At 40.2% G+C, this 19,281-nt stretch overlaps 1 protein-coding gene across 1 annotated transcript; it reads right to left on the bottom strand.

The window, feature by feature from the left end:
• Positions 1–9,189: 9,189 nt before the first annotated feature.
• LOC116410567 (nucleolar MIF4G domain-containing protein 1-like) lies at positions 9,190–13,341 on the bottom strand. Its single transcript, XM_031901399.1, has 4 exons — positions 13,261–13,341; positions 11,898–11,967; positions 11,377–11,450; positions 9,190–9,816 (listed from the first exon to the last, which is right to left on the bottom strand). The coding sequence occupies exons 1-4, from the start codon at positions 13,300–13,302 to the stop codon at positions 9,253–9,255; spliced, it is 750 nt and encodes a 249-aa protein (XP_031757259.1). The 5' UTR covers positions 13,303–13,341; the 3' UTR covers positions 9,190–9,252.
• Between the last annotated feature and the right edge of the window lie 5,940 nt (positions 13,342–19,281).

Genomic DNA, 19,281 nt, shown 5'->3' with positions numbered 1-19,281 from the left:
GCACCCAAAATGTGCTGAAAAAGTCACCCTCAGCTTATACTCGAGTCGGCTGCCATGGGTCCCTCCAGACTAGCACCTTCTCTCCTTTGTGTGCTTATTAGGCCTCCCGCAACCAGACCCTCCAGTGCCCTGTGCCGCTCCCAAATTGATCTTCATCTACCATCCTCACCTGTCCCATTCTGCACTAGACATTGCACTTTATATTCTATATAAACTATATATAGTTTTGAAGGATTTTAACTCTTTGTGTTTTAGCTTGGTTGCTGATTGAGCTAAGGGGGTAGTACTCTTAAGGTATCATCATTGATACCATATTGTTTTTGTTGACCCTCTTCTCCACTTACAGAGCTAGTTTACTGTTTAAATTAATATTTAAAAAGACATACCCCACTCATTTAATGTAATTTTATTGGTATTTATTTTGATTATTGAAACTTAGCAGTAGCTGCTGCATTTCCCATACTAGGCTTATACTCGAGTCAATACGTTTTTCCAGTTTTCTTAGGTAAAATTAGGTACCTCGGCTTATATTCGGATGGGCTTATACTCGAGTATATACGGTACTAGGTGGTTCAATCACATTTGTATCAACAAAACATGACGGTTGCAGTAACCAGACACTTGGGTAAGTGCCGACTGAAAGTCACTATTGTTCTCAGAAAAGATCTTTGATAACATTACGCTAATGGAGGTCCTCTTTGGGTATATAACTAGTGATGGGTGAAAAAATTCTGCAGGCATGTATTTGTGAATTTCCACGTTTTGCCATTGGCAGATTTTTTTGCGATAAGGGGCGACAAAATTTGCCGCACAACCAAAAACTGTTGCCAGTGTCAAAAAAGAATTGTCTCACTTGTCAAAAGAATTGTCAAATGTATTGTCGCACGTCAAAAATATTGTCGTGCGTCAAAAGAATTGCCCTGTGCCAAAAACAATTGTCTCTCATCAAAAGAATTGTCTTTCGGCAAACAACAATTTTTTGATGCACAACATTTTCCCCGTTTTGTGAATTTTTCGCCGTTACATAAATCTTTTGAAAGATTCGCAAATTTTTGAGTGAAACAGGACAGATTCGCTCATCACTATATACAGTATAACATAATCACAGATTTGTTTAATTTTATCTTATTTCTTTATAGTTATTAAAAGAATCCAACAGAATCCAAGAAGCTATCACTCTTAAACTTATGAATTGTGCTGATATCTACATATAAATATAAAAGCAGACTGAGACACTTTTTCAACATATACGTAGATATCAACACAATTCATAAATGTACACATTAGGAATAGTATCCATTGTTTTCATTTTTGCCCAACCTAATCCTAGTAAGCCATTGGCTCTTTGTATGAAGGACTTGCTAGTGTCACAAAAACTCTGAACATAATTGAAAACAAGGGGGGAGCAATTTCAAAGAGCATTATTGAATCAAAAACAAAAATCACACTGTGAACATTACTTCACACTTTTGTTCTGACATGTCCAGCACAACAAATTAAGCATAAAATATACAATCATGCTTGAATTATTAATAATTATATGGCATGCTTATCACAGAGCTTTCACAAAATTATACAATAGGCCTGAAATAAATATTGCATTGTCCCCAGGAGTGAGTATACAGAGCATACATAATGTTGAACATTAAAACATTGCCAGAGAAGAAGTCCTTGGACACTTGGTAGGTGCTGCATCCCCCTATGTTGAAAAGCCCTGGAAGGGACATATTTGTGAATGCACACCTATGTCAAATTAATCCTGCAATTAAAATTGTAATTATAGTTATCCTGGCCAAACACTTTGGGGTATATTTATTATAGTGTGTAGGTCATCATCATGGGTAATGATGCCCATAGCAACCAATTGGGAATTAGAATTTAACGGTAAAGTTAGAAACCAGAATCGAAGATTTGGTTGGTTGCTTTGGCCAACAGTATCAGCGATGTTGGCTCGCACACTATAATAAATATGTCCCTGTCTGTCTATAATAGAAACTATAGAGTCCAAATTTGAACAACCATTGTCATTACAAATGTTTTACTAATTAATCTTAATTTTAAAACCTTAAGCATTTTAAAGATATCTTGTTCTGAAGTTGCTCTTTGCTGGTCCTGCACTTTCTTTGAGTGCCCCTGAGCAGGGTAGGGGAGCATATTTGGATACAAGTACATGAATGCCTGAATGAATGGCATCAGTGCTTGCGATAACATAGTCATAGGGCATTGCATAAATGAGAAGGAAGGTTAAATCTCTGGGGGTGCCAAATGTTTGCTCCCCCCCTTGATTATAATCACTTAACTGGTACCCCAGGTTGTTGCTCATCTTCTAAAGAAGATGGCAACAAGGATCTCCTGCAGAAATTCCCTAGGTCGGTGCTGTTTTTAGTGAATGAAAACATATTTGCATCTCCAAGTTATTTAAATTTTAGTTCTTTTTTAATTATGTGACATATGTGATTATGTATTTGTCCAAATAGATCTTGTGGATCTAGCTAATCCACAAGAAGCTTAAAAGACCCATTCCAAACTATCTCCAAGTTTCCCAAAAGAGCAGAAAATTCCTTCCTTACTCCATACAGGCACATGTTTTGAGACATCCAACTCTTACATTAAAACCTGTACTTGTTCCTCTTTGAAATTCATTTTTTTATTTAATAGGACTCAATAGGACTTAAATTGGAAATGACAGTGGGGTTATACAGAAGAGGTTTCTGAATAAGGTTAATGGCAGATGAGGCAATTTGTGCTGCTATGAATCGTCATCTGCTTGTCAGTCCCATTTCATTATAATGAGAGACTGCTGGGATTGGACTGACAAGCAGACGGTGATTAACATTGTCTTGAATAAAAATATATTTTCAGGCTTTTCATGCCATATAGTTCTGATGTTTGTGGTTTCATGAGGAGGCTGGTTTCAGAGGTACAAAACAAGAGCAGCCTAACCTTGATATATTTTTTTTGAAATTGTTGATATTGTTATCCACTTTCTATATTGAGTAATCTATGTTGGAGGAGAAAAGCTATCAGATATCGTTTTGGACAGTTTGGACATCACTGAAGCATTATTTTGGCTTGAGTTTCAAATCCAACTGGAGTGGAACAGTAATGGTGGGAAGTGATGATGTTAGTGATTATTATGTACTTTAAATATTCTGATCGAGTGTTGGCTATCCTGATTTATTTCTTAGGAATTCCTAGAAACATATATTTTTCTAACCTGGATTCCTAGGGTTTAATCTCAATCTGTGGATATAAACTGTAACACAACTACATCTAATTTTCTTCACCATTAATGTCCAGTGTTCATTCTGATCATTTAGAATTCCCCCTGAATGATTTTTTTTTTTTGCTTTAGTCTGGATCAGCCAAACACTAAAGAAGATTGAGGGAAGTGTCGCTTTTCTCAATCTTATCTACTATGTTATTAGAAAATGATCTTCCTTGCATATTATATACCCAGGTTATTGCTAAATGCTAATATGCTGTATGGCTCCTGCTTGACAAACATTTGATTCTACTGCAACTTAACTATTTCTGCTTACAGGAGCTGACAAGCAACATGATTGGATTGGAATCATTTGACTTGTAAGTAGGCACTGAGAATCTAACTTTTATGATTTCCCACAACATCAGAGGCTGTCAGGATTGGATCTGTGGGGAATCAAAACCTGGACTTTATGCTGAACTGTGACTGCATTTACCTACTGAGGCACAGGAGGCTCTTTGAGCAGCGTTGCGTCAGTTGCCCTGATGTGCATCCAGCATCTCTATTTGCCTCCCTCTTGTCGCCACCCATCTTGCTAACTACAGATGTTCACAATCAAGCAATTAATGGGCTTTATAAGCTGGCTCCTCACAAAACAGAGTTGCTCGATCATTATCGTTAGAGAGCCTGATCTAGCCTTTTATCCTGTGATTCCATGATTCCTGGTTCCTGAGCCTGTGCCCTGCCTGATTCCTTGATCCCAATCTCCTGTCCCCACCTGTTACCCTATTCTGTGGATTCCCTGCTTTGATCTCCACCCTGTATACTCAACCTTGCTTGCCTGTTGCCTGCCACTGACCTCGGCCTGCCTTACGGACCTTGCCAGTCTTCCGCCAGCCCTGACTATCTTTTGTCTGATCACAGGGCTGTATTTTGAACTCTTATTTTTGTTCTGCTTTTTCCATCTGTTTTTGTTATTATGTTGGGTTGAAAACCCCAACATACTGTTCTGCGACTTTAGCTTATTCTTCCGCTTCTTCTTTTTCTTCTTCTTCTTCTTCTTCTTAGCACCCCCCATTTTCTAAACGCTACTCCTCCTAAAGGTTTAGGGGTACAATACCCAAACTCCCCACACATCTTCGCCCTATAGCGGAGCAGGTTGCTTGTGCTTTTCTAAGCGATTGCGCCCCCCGTCTTTTTGTGGCGCCGCTCCGAACACCCCAATTTTCCCATTGACTTTGACAGGGAAGATTTTCAAACTGCTGCCACACTTACAGCTTTGAAGCTACAGCCCCCAAACTTGAATAACATAATTATGGGGTCACCCCGAATGAAGCAGCAACATTTGTTGGATGACCCCAAAGTGGGAGGGGCCAACAACAGCCAATCAAATTTTAATATTTGACTTTAATGGGGAAATTGAAACTGCTGCCGCATTTACAGCTTTGAGATTACACTCCCCAAACTTGAATCACACAGTCATGGGCTCAGCCTGAATGAAAATAGGATGATTATTGGATGGCCAAAAGTGGGCGGAGCTGTGAAGCGCCAATCAAATTTTACCTATTGATTTGGCAGAAATCCAACCTGCTGCCAGTCTCACAGTTATAACGTCGGGGTCCCCAAACTTTTTACACTTGGTCACTAGGGGACTGCAGTATAAGTTTTGAAAAGTGGGCGGAGCCACCAACAGCCAATCAAATTTCACCTATTGATTTTTATTGGTTTGATGCCAGATTTTCCAAACTTTGCACAGTCAGACACTGGGTGACTACGCATTCAGGTTTTTTTTTTTTTTTAAAACCCGCAAAGTGGGAGGGGCCAATCATATTGTACCCTTTGACTTTTATGGGGAAATTGAAACTGCTGCCAATCTTACAGCTTTGAGGCTACACTCCCCAAACTTGAATCACACAGTCATGGGGTCAGCCTGAATGAAAATATGATGATTGTTGGATGCCCAAAAGTGGGCGGAGATGTGAACAGCCAATCAGATTTTACCTATTGACTTGGCAGAAATCCAACCTGCTGCCATTCTCACAGTAATAACACCGGGGTCCCCAAACTTTGCAGAGTTAGTCACCAAGTAACTGCGGTTCAAGGTAAGAAAAGTGGGCGGAGCCACCAACAGCCAATCAGAGTTTACCTATTGACTTTCAATGAGGAAATTCAACCTGCTGCCATTCTCACAGTACTAACACCATGGTCCCCAAACTTTTCACAGTTGGTCACTAGGGGACTGCAATTTTAGTTTTGAAAAGTGGGCGGAGCCACCAACAGCCAATCAGAGTTTACCTAATGACTTTCAATGGGGAAATCCAACCTGCTGCCATTCTCACAGTATTAACCCCAGGGTCCCCAAACTTTTCACAGTTGGTCACTAGAGGACTACAGTTTCAGTTTTGAAAAAAGTGGGCGGGGCCACCAACAGCCAATCAGATTTCACCTATTGAATTTTATTGGTTTGATGCCAGAGTTCGCAAACTTTGCACAGTCAGTCACTGCGTGACTTTGTACCCAAGGTTAGAAAAAGTGGACGGGGCCACCAAAAGCCAATCACATTTCTTTCATTGTTTTCAGTGGGAAAATTTTAACTGCTGCCATTCTCACATGTTTAATGTCAGGGTCCCCAAACTTTGCACAGTTTTTCTCTGGGTGACTACGTTCCAAGTTTAGAAAAGTGGGTGGGGCCAACAACAACCAATTAGATTTCACCTATAGACTTCATATGTTTAAATTTAAACTGCTGCCATTCTTTAAATATTAATACTAAGGTCTCCAAACTTTGCAGAGTTAGTCACCTGGTAACTGCATTTCAGAGTTAGAAAAAGTGGGTGGAGTCAACTACAGCCAATCAGATTTTACCTATTGATTTTCAATGGGAAATTCAACCTGCCTCCATTCTCACAGTATTAACACCAGGGTCACTAGGGAACTGCATTTTAAGTTTTAAAAAGTGGGTGGAGCCACCAACAGCCAATCAGACTTCACCTATTGAATTCTTTTGGTTTATATTTAAAATGTTGCTTTGCTCACACTATTTATGTCAGGGTTCCCAAACAAGTAGGAGGAGCCACCAACAACCAATCCATTCCCACCCATTAGATTTCATTGGTTTATATTTAAACATATGCCATTATTTAAATATTAATTCCAGGGTTCTTAAAGTTTCTAGAGTTAGTCACTGGGATTTGCCATTCAAAGTTAGAAAAAAAGTGGGCGGAGCCACCAACAGCCAATCACATTTCACCTATTTATTTTCAATGGTGAAGTGTAAAATGCTGTCAGCCTCACAATGAATGCCTGAGTCCCCAAAATTTGCAAAGTTGGTCACTGGGGGACTGCAGTTCAAAAATAGGAAAAGTAGGTTGGGCCACTAACAGCCAATCAGATTTCACCTATAGACTTCAATCATTTAAATTTAAACTGCTACCATTCTTTAAATATTAATACTAAGGTGCCCAAACTTTGCAGAGCTAGTCACCAGGTAACTGCGGTTCAGAGTTGTGGGTGGAGTCATCAACAGCCAATCAGACTTCACCTATTGAATTTTTTTTTGTTTTAATTTAATATGCTGCCTTTCTCACACTATTTATGTCAGGGTTCCCAAGATTTGCACAGTCAGTCACTGGCTGACCATGTATTCAGGGTTAGAAAAAGTGGACGGAACCACCAGCAGCCAATCCATTTCCACCCATTAAATTTCATTGGTTTATATTTAAACTGATGCCATTATTTAAGTATTAATTCCAGGGTTGTTAAACTTTCCATAGTTAGTCACTGGGTATTTCCCATTCAAAGTTAGAAAAAGTGGGCGGAGCCACCAACAGTCAATCACATTTCACACTTTTACTTTCAATGGTGAAGTGTAAAATCCTGTCAGTCCCACAATTTTGTATGCCCCAAACTTTGCAGAGTTGGTCACGGTCACCTCAGTTCAAAAATAGGAAAAGTGGGTTGGGCCACTAACAGCCAATCAGATTTCATCTATTGAATTTTATTGGTTAAATTTAAAATGCTGTCATTCTCCCACTGTTTATGCCAGGGTGCCCACTGTTTGGGTGACATCACCTCAAGGTTAGAAAAAGTGGGCACACCCACCAATCACAATTTACCTATTAACTTTTATTGGTTTCAATTTAAACTGCTGCGGTTCTTTAACTAATAATCCTATTGTCACTAAACTTTGCAGACAAAAATAGAGAGCCCTTTAAGTATTAAGTTAAACAAATTTTTTTAGATTTTGAATCCTTTTTAATATAAAATGAGGAAATAAATGTGCATCCATATTTCTTGAAGAATCTCATAATTTTGCACCACAGCTTTTTTTTCCATTGAGGGATCTCATTGTAGGTGCAGAGATCTTGTAAATGTAACTTGCTTCTCCTTCTGTCGTAGTTATACTTCTCCCCACTCCCTGCTGTGTCCCCGCGTCATGTCCCCACAGTGAAGCAGACAGGTAACATAGTACATAGTAACATTGTAAGTTGGGTTGAAAAAAGACATACGTCCATCAAGTTCAACCATAATGCCTATATATAACCTGCCTAACTACTAGTTGATCCAGAGGAAGGCAAAAAACCCCATCTGAAGCCTCTCTAATTTGCCGCAGAGGGGAAAAAATTCCTTCCTGACTCCAAGATGGCAGTCGGACCAGTCCCTGGATCAACTTGTACTGAGAGCTATCTCCCATAACCCTGTATTCCCTCACTTGCTAAGAATCCATCCAGCCCCTTCTTAAAGTTATATAATGTATCAGCCAGTACAACTGATTCGGGGAGGGAATTCCACAACTTCACAGCTCTGACAGTAAAAAATCCTCCATCTCCAGGTAGTAGCCAGGGGTGAGGACGCAGCGGGGGCCGGGTAAATCACCTTGGGGGGCCGGATCTGGCTCGCGGGGCCGTAGTTTGAGGATACCTGTTCTAAAGAATCTTATAAATTTGCTCTCTTTTTTCTTTTTCCATTGTGGGGGATTTCATAAAAGGTGCAGAGGTTTTCTGCGAAGCTGACTTGCTTCACTTTCTTTTTATCCTCTGCATCTTCACTGCCCTCCATTCTTTCTTCCTCACTTGTCCCACTGCTTTCAATTCCTTTCTGTTCCTTTCCCTCACTATTTTCAGAGGCCTCGCTGCTTTGCGATTGCTCTTCTGCAATTTTTTCACTGCATGGAGTATTTTCCATAGCGGTTTTGTAACTCTCCTCAGTGAGTTCTTCTTTTGGTATTCTATAGCCTTCCTCACCTGATCTTTTCCCTTCATTTCCATTATCAGGGCCTGTATATTGGTTATGACCCCTGATATTTCATCTACTCCACCCTACAAGTATCTTGAAGCTGGACTTTTACATGCATCTAGGGCAGGGTTCCTCAAACTTTTTAAACAGGGGGCCAGTTCATGGTCCCTCAGACTGTTCAGGGGCCAGTCCTCAAACTACGACCCTGCCCCCCCACTCCCCACTGTGTCTTCAAGCTACGGCCTGCCCCCCCTCTTCCCGCTGCATCCTCAAACTACGGCCCCGGCCCCCCTCTCCCCGCTGCGTCCTCAAACTACGGCCCCGCTCCCCCTCTCCCCGCTGCGTCCTCAAACTATGGCCCGCTCCTGCTCCCTACTGCGTCCTCAAACTATGGAGCCTGCTCCATACTTCTGCTCCCCGCTGTGTCCTCCCACTTCCCGCTCCGTCCTGCCGCTCTCTGCTCCATACTCCTGCTCCTCGATGTGTCCTCCCGCTCCCCCGCTCCGTCCTGCCACTCCCCGCTCCGTCCTGCCGCTCTCTGCTCCGTCTAGCCGCTCCCCGCGCCGTCCTGCTGCTCCCCGCTCCGTCCTGCCACTCCCCACTCCGTCCTGCCGCTCTTCCGTTCTTCCGCTCCCCACTTTTTCTGTTCTTTGGTTTTTGAAATTTTTTTTGCTTTTTTGGTTTTTTTGTATTTTGTCTTTTTTAAAAATTTTTTGTATTTTGTCTTTTTTAAATATTTTTGGTTTTTGAAATTTTTTTTAAAAATTTTGTTTTTTTTGTTTTTTTTTTCATTTTCTCATTGCTTCCTATGATTAATCATTCTGCAGCAGATCTTCGTCATGGTCCAGCATTGTGCTCTTCCACTGCCGGGTCCCATCATTATAAGTTGAGAGATTTGCATCAAAGTGCACATCTCTTTTGGTTGTGGACCCTTTTACCCTTTCATCACAGTTTTCTGTGTTTTCTTTCTTCCCACCTTTCTTAGATTTCTTTCTAAAGATTCTTCTAAAGAATCTTAGAAATTTGCCTTCTTTTTTGTGCTTCCATTGTGGGATCTCAGTGCAGAGGTTTTCTGCAAAGCTGACTCGCTTTACAGTGTTTTTCTCCTCTGCACCTTCACTGGTCTCCATTCTTCCTTCCTCGCTTGTCTCACTGCTCCTTGATCCTTCCTGTTCCTCTCCCTCACTGATATCAGAGCACTCGCTGCTTTTGGGTTGCTCTTCTGCAGTGTTTTCACTGCTTGAAGAACTCCCCATAGCAGTTTCGTAGCTCTCATCAGTGAGTTCTTCCTTTGGTGTTTCTTGATCTTTCCCCTTCACTTCCAATATCAGGGCCTGCATATTGTTTACAACCCCTAATATGTCATCAATTCTTTCCTACAAGTAAAGCAAAGAATAAATAAGTTCATCAGGCCAATCATTTTTACATTTCTAATTTCATATAAAAAAGTAGTTGTATTTTAAGATAAATAAGTCCACTTATAACATTTAAGAAAGCTGACCTACTGCAACAATTCAGAATTTGGGAATAACTGGCCTTTATTTTATACAGTAAATACAGGGTGAGGCTCTGCACAAGTGTTGGGAGGTGGTGCATTGGGGTGAGGGGCAGAAGGCTGGGCATTGTAGGCTGGTAATTAAAATGTAATTTAGATGCAGGTACAAATGATTGCTCTGCAGCCAGATTCTAGTTATCACGTTAGGTGTAACCCCTAAACATTGCTGTTTGTCATAGATGACCAATAGATTTACTAATCCACGAACGGTCCGAAGGCGTCCGAATGCATTTTTTCGTAATGATCGGTATTTTTGCAACTTTTTTGCCGCCGTTGCAACTTTTTCGTATGTTCCGCGACTTATTCGTCGCCGTCGCAGCTTTTTCGTATATTTTCCATGACTTTTTGGCCGCCGTCGCGGAAAAAACGGATTGGTTTTTCCGTCGTTTACAATCGTTCAATACGAAAAAATTGCGACGGTTACTAAATAGTCGCGCAAACTACGATAAAGTCGCGGCGACGACGAAAAAGTCGCGACAAATACAAAAAAGTCGCAACGGTGGTGAAAAGACGGCAACATTTTCGTTTCCAATCCAAATTTTTGCCATTCGGGTTTCGGATTCGTGGATTAGTAAATCTCCCCCTAAGGATAGTATTCAATTTCTGCTTATGATCGTGTGAGTACCCACCTAACTGGGGATTGGAACCACTGGGGTTAAAATGATTTCTCTTGTTTAACTACAACTTGCGTGCAGAACATTATCAAGTGGCTTCCTATATAACTTATTGTTACCTTTAGAGTTTACAGTATTGCACTATTAGGGGCTGATTTACTAAGACACGATTTCGAATCCGAATTGGAAAAATTCCGATTGGAAACGAACATTTTGCGACTTTTTCGGTAATTTTGCGATTTTTTCGTATTTTTTGTGATTTTCTCGGCGTCTTTACGATTTTTGCGTAAAAACGCGAGTTTTTCGTAGCCATTACGAAAGTTGCGCAAAGTCACGATTTTTTCGTAGCGTTAACACTTGCGCGCAAAGTCGCGCCTTTTTCGTAGCGTTAAAACTTAAAAGGCGCTACGTTTCACGCAAGTTGTAACGCTACGAAAAAATCGCGACTTTGCGCAACTTTCGTAATGGCTATGAAAAACTCGCGTTTTTACGCAAAAATCGTAAAGACGCCGAAAAAAATCGCAAAAAATACGAAAAAATCACAAAATTACCGATCATTACGAAAAAAACGCAATCGGACGCATTCGGCCCGTTCGTGGGTTAGTAAATGTGCCCCTTATTGTTTTATGCGCTTCCCTCTAGATATTCACATACGTAACCAACATGGTGAAGACCCGGTAAACAAAGGAAGCTGCATTTGAATATATATATATTTATATATATAGAATTCCTTAGTGGAACATAGAGTATATTTATTATTTGCATACCTCTAAATGAGTCAGCGAGTCGATCCAGGCTTCCCGGAGCTCCTCTAGCTGCTCATTGTAGATTCCTTCTATTTCTGGATAAAAAGAAAAATATTTGTGAGATATGTTCTGCTTTACATAAACGATAAATCAAACCTTGTGATTAAATTGAAAAGGTGCCGAATTGTTAGGGTCTTTTACACAGATATTCTTAATTTCCTGCTTAGATTTATATATATATATATATATATATATATATATATATATATAAATGGAAGCTGCCATGCTGATTGCTTCTTACTTGTTTTTAATCTTGTTCTTAGTCATTCAACAAACAGTGCCTTCCAGTGGCTAAATTGCCATAAAAACAAGCAAAATATTTATTTTTCTATATCCATAATTGTCCCCTATACTGTCCTTAGAGGATAATCCATACTACATTATTGAATGGTTATAGAGTTCCAAACTGTGTGTGTGTAGGTACATAGGAGTTAGCTCATGAAATATCTATTAAGGGTATATCAAAAGAATTTGATTATTACCTTTCAATTCCCGATCCATTTCGCTTCTAAATTGTTGAATGACAATTTCGAAATCGTCCACCTTTTTCTGCTGAAATATAAATATTTATATGATTAGGGAATTCAGGCTAAATGTAGACATTTCACTTCAAACTAATTCACTTTAAATTGAAATGCAGTCAGATCAACTACTGGGGCGCATCTGAGTTTCTTTAACTGTTACATTAGCTGATTCATTATTTTGATTTAGCATCTGCATACACATACTTCTAATAAGCTAATACTACAGGCACTTCTAATAAGCTAATACTACAGGTACTTCTAATAAGCTAATACTACAGGCACTTCTAATAAGCTAATACTACAGGTACTTCTAATAAGCTAATACTACAGGTACTTCTAATAAGCTAATACTACACATACTTCTAATAAGCTAATACTACAGGTACTTCTAATAAGCTAATACTACAGGTACTTCTAATAAGCTAATACTACAGGTACTTCTAATAAGCTAATACTACAGGTACTTCTAATACAGGTATCGGACCCCTTATCCGGAAACCCGTTATCCAGAAAGCTCCGAATTACAGAAAGCCCATCTCCCATAGACTCCATTATAATAAAATAATTCAGAATTTTAAAACTGATTTCCTTTTTCTATGTAGAAATAAAACAGTGCCTTGTGATTGATCCCAACTAAGATATAAATAATCCTTATTGGATGCAAAACAATCCTATTGGGTTTAATTAATGTTTTATTGATTTTTTAGTAGACTTAAGGTATGGAGATCCAAATTACGGAAAGACCCCTTATCCGGTATACCCTTGGTCCCGAGCATTCTGGATAATGGGTCCTATACCTGTAATCTAATACTATAGATACATCTAATAAGCTAATACTACAGGCACTTCTAATAAGTTAATACTACAGGTACTTCTAATAAGTTAATACTACAGGTACTTCTAATAAACTAATACTACAGGTACTTCTAATAAACTAATACTACAGGTACTTCTAATAAACTAATACTACAGATGCTTCTAATATGCATTTCACATATTTTTCAGCAGTTTCAGGATTTTTTTGCTGAAGCAAAATGGGACAGATTGCCTCGTTAGTATTCCCTAGAGTTTATATTAGAGAATTTATTTGATTTTAGAATCTGCATACAGATCGCTCTGACATTCTCCATTTCAGTTAAAAATGTCATATAAGCTTCATCTCATGGAATCCTACATGTAGAGACAGATTGCTGAGAGCGGATTGTGACAATAACTTTTTAAATGATTTTGTTTAGAAAGTCTCTTTCCATGAGATTTATGTTATATTAAATGTTTATTTCGATGAAAGTTCCCCATAAATTAAATATTTTAATATCCTTACCATTTTCCTGCATGGCAGGCAAGAAAAGAGTCTGGAAACCATTTTCTTAAAAACTGTGATATCTTGGGATTTTTTCAGAAAGTGACAAGCTCGCCTTCGCACTCTGACTTGACAAAACCAAATGTGGCTGTGCCTGAGTGTGTGTGTTCTACAGCTTAACAGTGACCATTGTGACATCATCACACTGTGATGATGTCATAATGGCTTTGGAGTTTACATTGTGGAATACACTCAGCCTTAGAATGTCGTTACTATGGAAACCTATTGCACACATACCTACAGAGAGTTTCAATGCTCTAAATGGCAGTTAAATGGGAACTGTCATGAAAACAAAGTGTAATACAGGCTTTATTTCATGAAGGTCTCCATGTTGAGACAGATTGCTGAGAGGGGCATAGCGAAGAATCATTTTTAAAATGACTTTGTTTAAAAAAGTTCCTTTAGATTACATGTAAAAACTATACTTAATAGTTCCCCAGAAATTAAATACTTGTTTAATACTTGTTATTAAATACTTAGTTAAAACTTGTTTTCTTGCAACTAAATACCTCGCTTCCACCCTCTGACTTTAATATAATATACAATCACTATCAAATGCCAATAACTAACCTTTAAATATTAAATACTCATAAAGTGTAAACTTTGACCCGTGCACAAAAAATAATAAAGAATCAGTTCCTGGGTCAGGAGTGAGTTTTATGGTGATCGCTGATGCACAAATATCCAAATACAACATCCAGTATCAGGGCTGCCATCTGGGGGGGAGGGGCAGTTGTGCTGGGCCTGGTGAGATCTGCATATGAATTTGGGCCCAATTGTATCATTAAAGTTATGAAAATTGCACAAGTTACCGATAAAGTTACACTAAAACTTACACAAGTTGCCTAGAAACTTAAAGGAACAGTAACACAAAAAAATAAAAGTAACTAAAATATAATGTGCTGCTGCCCTGCACTGGTAAAAGTTGTGTGTTTACTTCAGAAAGTCTACTATAATTTATATAAATAAGCTGCTGTGTAGCCATGGGGGCAGCCATTCAAAGGAGAAAAGGCACAGGCACATAGCAGATAACAGATAAAACACTATTGTATTCTACAGAACTTATCTGTTATCTGCTATGTAACCTGTGCCTTTTCTCCTTTTTTCCAGCTTGAATGGCTGCCCCCGGGGCTACACAGCAGCTTATTATATAAATTATAGTAGTGTTACTGTAGCAAACACACCAGTTTTACCAGTGCAGGGCAACAGTGCATTATATTTTTATTAGTTTAAAGCTCTTTTATTTTTTGGCGTTACTGTTCCTTTAATGTAACTTAATAAATAGGAGCTTACATAACGTGCGTAGCAAGCAGTGGCAATGCTGAGAAGCTTAACAGGGGCAGGCAGGGGCAAACTCCACTGATCATCAATGAATTAAACAACTTACATAGTTACATAGTTACATAGGGTTGAAAAAAGACCAGTGTCCATCAAGTTCAACCCATCCAAGTAAACCCAGCACACCTAACCCACACCTACCAATCTATACACTCACATACATAAACTATATATACAACCACTAGTACTAACTGTAGATATTAGTATCACAAGAGCCTTGGATATTCTGATTGATCAAGAACTCATCCAGGCCCCTCTTATAGGCATTAACAGAATCTGCCATTACCACATCACTAGGAAGGGCATTCCCCAACCTCACTGCCCTCACCGTGAAAAACCACCTACGCTGCTTCAAATGGAAGCTCCTTTCCTCTAATCTAAAGGGGGGGCCTCTGGTGCGCTGATTGTTTTTATGGGAAAAAAGAACATCCCCCAACTGCCTATAATCCCCTCTAATGTACTTGTAAACTTAGGCTGATGTCAGACATGGTGTATTCTCTGCAAGCCGAAAACGCTTGCCGAGAATACGCCCCGCTACTGGAAATGCGCCCTACCTGTGCTGTGAGATGCGCTCAGGTGCAGGAACATGTAGCAGAAATACGCATAAAAACGCGAAAGAATATAAAGTCTGTTGTTTTTATGCGTATTTCAGCTAAATGTGCCTGCACCTGAGCGTATCTCATTCATTCGGGTGCAGGCAGAGGTAGGACGCATTTACAGAAGCGGGGCGTATTCTCGGCAAGCGTTTTTTGGCTTGCCGGGAATACGCCACGTCTGACATCAGCCTTAAGGCAAATTCCACTTTCCCCCCAATGAAATGACTGACTAAATATCACATTAACTGTTTATCTGAACTGCTTATTACAGAGTATGGCAGTTTATATTTGGATCTAGTTACTAAATTATATAAGCTATTAACTTCACGAACTTTCCAGCAGTTGAAGGACTGGTTATTGGGCCCCACAGCAAGATTATTGGGCCCCTAGACTTACTTCTAGGCAATTTTACTTAATTATGCAGAAACTTGCCATGTTTGAAAGAAATGTACTTAAGTTACTTATCAAGCAATGAGAGTACAGAGCAGCGTGACAGGGGCAGGTAGGGGGGTAGGGTCTAACTTAGGCAAGCTCCACTGAACCCCAAATGTACTGGCTTACTTATTAGCAAATTAATCATTTTTACTATATATATGAACTACTACTGACTAGTTATTGGCCCCCTAAATGTACACAGGTGACAGAGGCAGGGAGGTGGGTAGGTTAAACTTAGGGAAAACTCCGCTGACCCAATGAACTGGCTGTTAATTAGCAATGGAACTATTTAAATGAACTGCTTATTATAGAGTAATATTATTATTATTTATACTATTTACTCAATGATATGAGCATCTTCTACATGAACTTTCCAGCAGTGGAATGATCAGTATTGGCACTCTTCACTTCCTCCTGTTCCATATGTTGGCCCCACTTATTGGAACAATAGAAAGGTGCCCATGCATAAGTATGGCCCATCATATGGTATCCGTTTGGTTGGGCTGTGGGCCAATCAGTTAGAGTCCGTTAATTGTTGGACCATGTATGCCTACCTTTAGATGATTCAAAATCTATTGTTGATTGGTTTGATACCTATATTAGTCAGTAAGCCCCCCGGAGTTATTGTTACCATCACTTTCAGTATGAAAGGAATTCAGTTGTGGTGATATGAAAAATGGAGATAATTGCATGTGACTGAGTAAGGGAGATAGGTGGGATAATAGCTGTGGCGTTACTGCTCACGTTTAGCCACTTGCCAATTCAACTCATTGTATAAATACCCATATTGTGTCAGTTTTATACTCCCCTGGACTATGGTATTGTAGGGATCTCCAAGATTGGGCCCCTAGGATGGGTTCTCCTTTGACAGGCACTAGAGGGTGGCCTTAGGGAATTGGACACCTAAGGGTGGTCCTAGTTGTTTTTGTGTTAAGAAAGGGAGTATCCCTGCAGTTCAGGGTTATGGCCACAGGGTGGTGCACACAGTATATAAGGCTGTGCAGCCTTGTGCAGCCAGGTCTTCCTGCCTGGGACCCTCTGGCAAGAGGCCAGCTACAGGCCAGGAGTAGTTAGTGAGCTAAAGGTTATAGACTGCTCTAGGAGTGGTAGATAGGCTATTTAGCTGGGCAGCTTGGCCCCTACAGGAGATTTAATGAGATTAAGATCTCCCAGCACTGATTGCTGGAGTCAGGGAACCAAGTGGTAGTAATAGGTGATTTGCCTAATCCGGGGGATAGCCGGGTGATATTCCGGGGTGAGGTCTCAAGGGGGTGTCCGCTTGGCGGGAGTACCGGGAAGATCCCTAGAGAGGGGCTTCTGGCGTGAAGTACCGGAGGGAATCCCAAAAGAGGGTCATCTGGCTGGAGTATTGATGGTATCCCAGGAGAGAGGGTCCCCTAAGGAAAAGAGTGTTCCCTGACGTGTTCTGTAACTCCTGCAAAGCCTATCTGTCATTCATTCTGCAAATAAAGAAATCACTTGGTTTGGCATAATACCAGAGTGCATTGTCTTACTATCTGGAGGATCCACACTGCCGGGTAAGCAACTACCCCAGGGAGGGGGCAAGGTGCCAGGAGTGCTGGGAGTCCCCAAAGCAGAAGTACAACATGAAGTTCTCAGGAGGGGAGTTATAGTTCAAGCTATCCCTTTCCTGGGTGGAGGCACGCAAAATAGTACAGCAACATCTGTTCCCCATAGTAAGCGGGGCTCAGGATCCTGTTAGCGCCACTAGATCTCAGCAGGTAGCAGCAGCATTCTCTAAAGTGGGCTACAGTATGATGAGAAGTGTATATAGTGTATCCTTTAATCTATTCTCTCCATACCTTTATCATGTCAAGTTTTCCTAACAGTTCTGTCTAACCGTGGCTATTTACCTTTTGTGTTAAGCACATTTTCATGCATATTTTAGTTCCTAAGACAGGTAACGGTATGCTAATGTAGCACACAGATTGCAGGGATATCAAAATCATAAATAAAATCATAATACTGGGAGCCTTGCAAGGGTCATTTACTTACGCAATTTGCCATGATTTATACTTGAAATTTTTTTCCCAAAATTCCAGCTTGAAGGAGTAGGAAAGACTAAATCACTGGGGGGTGGCAGATATGGATCTGAGCCAATCAGCAGGAATCTTCCTCATAGTCTTACAAACTGAGCATGTACACCCGGTCTGGGTCTCGGTGCAGGAATAAGGCATTATGGGAACTTTCTTTACACAGCTCAGCATTTTTTCTTTTCGTTTGGCTTCTGATCATCTGAATGGGAGGAATATGGGGAGACTTAGGGGAACTATTGAGACAACTGAAGGTATGCCTGCAGCTTGAAATTAACTCTCACAAAAGCAGGCATTTTGGGCGGACCTTCCCTCCCCTCCATTTACCTGTTTTCATTGTTTTATTATACTGAAACTCCCCTTCCCCCCCCCCCCCCCCCCCCGGTGCAAGCTGTGCCACTACACTACTGAGTGCCGGGGCCACAGGCTGAGGATGAGCATTCGCACTACTGAATTTTAGCTGCAGGAAGTGGCGGTAAGTAAAGCCAAGATAGGGGCCACAATGTGTAAGGTATAGGTCATACATGTGAAGGCCATGCCTTTAGTTTAACAATCTGGAAGAAAAAACTGTAGAAGACATTATGATGCAAATCTGTGCACATCTTTACATTTGGGTAACTTTCACCTTTAAGGAAGGATAATGGGTAGTGATGAGCGAATCTGTCCCGTTTTGCTTTGCCGAAAAATTTGTGAATCTTTCAAAAGATTCGCAAAATGGCGAAAATGTTGCGCCAAAAAAAATTGTCGCCCGCGATTATTCTTTTGTCATCGGTTGCTATTCTTCTGTCGCGCGACTGTTCTTTTGACGCGGGCGACAATTTTTGGACGCACCGCAAAACATTATGCCCATCACTAATAATGGGACAATGATTGAAAGAAATGCGCTATTTGTGACGCAAACTGCTGCGCCATACAAACATGCACAAATGATGATGCAAAACTTGTCATAAATTATGTGCATAGATGGCGCAAGCTAATGCTCTTATCAGCCCGTACCAACTACATGCTTCCTAACTTAACAACCTAGTCAGTTGGTGTTTAAATGGAAAAAAGATATGAAAGACACATTAACAAGGGAAACTGCCTTTATAGATAAGAACAAAGTTAAAAAAGGGTAAACGTTATTAAAACATTGTAAACAAATGAACAATTATATTTTTATAATAACGCTAATTAACATATCATAAATTTGAGAAACATTAACATGGTTTTATTAATGACATACCTAAATTAGTTTATTGTAGCGCACATCTGCGAATATACTAGCGCAAATGGTGAAGAACGCGCAGTCAGAACTACGCCACAAATGAACAGGCGTAAAAATTTCAATGCAGCCGCCTGCGCAAATCTGCCCATATATACGTGCAAATAGCACATATATAGGTGCAAAGGGCGTACTCATGCAAAAATCGGGGACTTAAAACCCACCCCTAGCCACACCCCCAAAAAACACGTTGTTGCTTGCGACATTATTGCCCAGTATTTGCGACATGCGCATAAAAAGAACTGACAGAAAAATAAATGAACCAACGCAATGTAACGCATATGCAATTGCGTGT

Source organism: Xenopus tropicalis, chromosome 4 (assembly GCF_000004195.4).
Source record: "Xenopus tropicalis strain Nigerian chromosome 4, UCB_Xtro_10.0, whole genome shotgun sequence".
Taxonomy (NCBI): Eukaryota; Metazoa; Chordata; class Amphibia; order Anura; family Pipidae; genus Xenopus; species Xenopus tropicalis.
This window is presented reverse-complemented; position numbering and strand designations above follow the sequence as displayed.

Excerpts from the sequence above, each read along its gene's own strand:
- LOC116410567 (XM_031901399.1), bottom strand. The coding sequence starts at position 13,302 with ATGGTTTCCAGACTCTTTTCTTGCCTGCCATGCAGGAAAATG. Across the intron at positions 11,968-13,260 it reads GCCTGCCATGCAGGAAAATG|CAGAAAAAGGTGGACGATTT; the intron begins GTAAGGATATTA and ends TTTATATTTCAG. Across the intron at positions 9,817-11,376 it reads ACTCGCTGACTCATTTAGAG|GAAAGAATTGATGACATATT; the intron begins GTATGCAAATAA and ends CTTTACTTGTAG.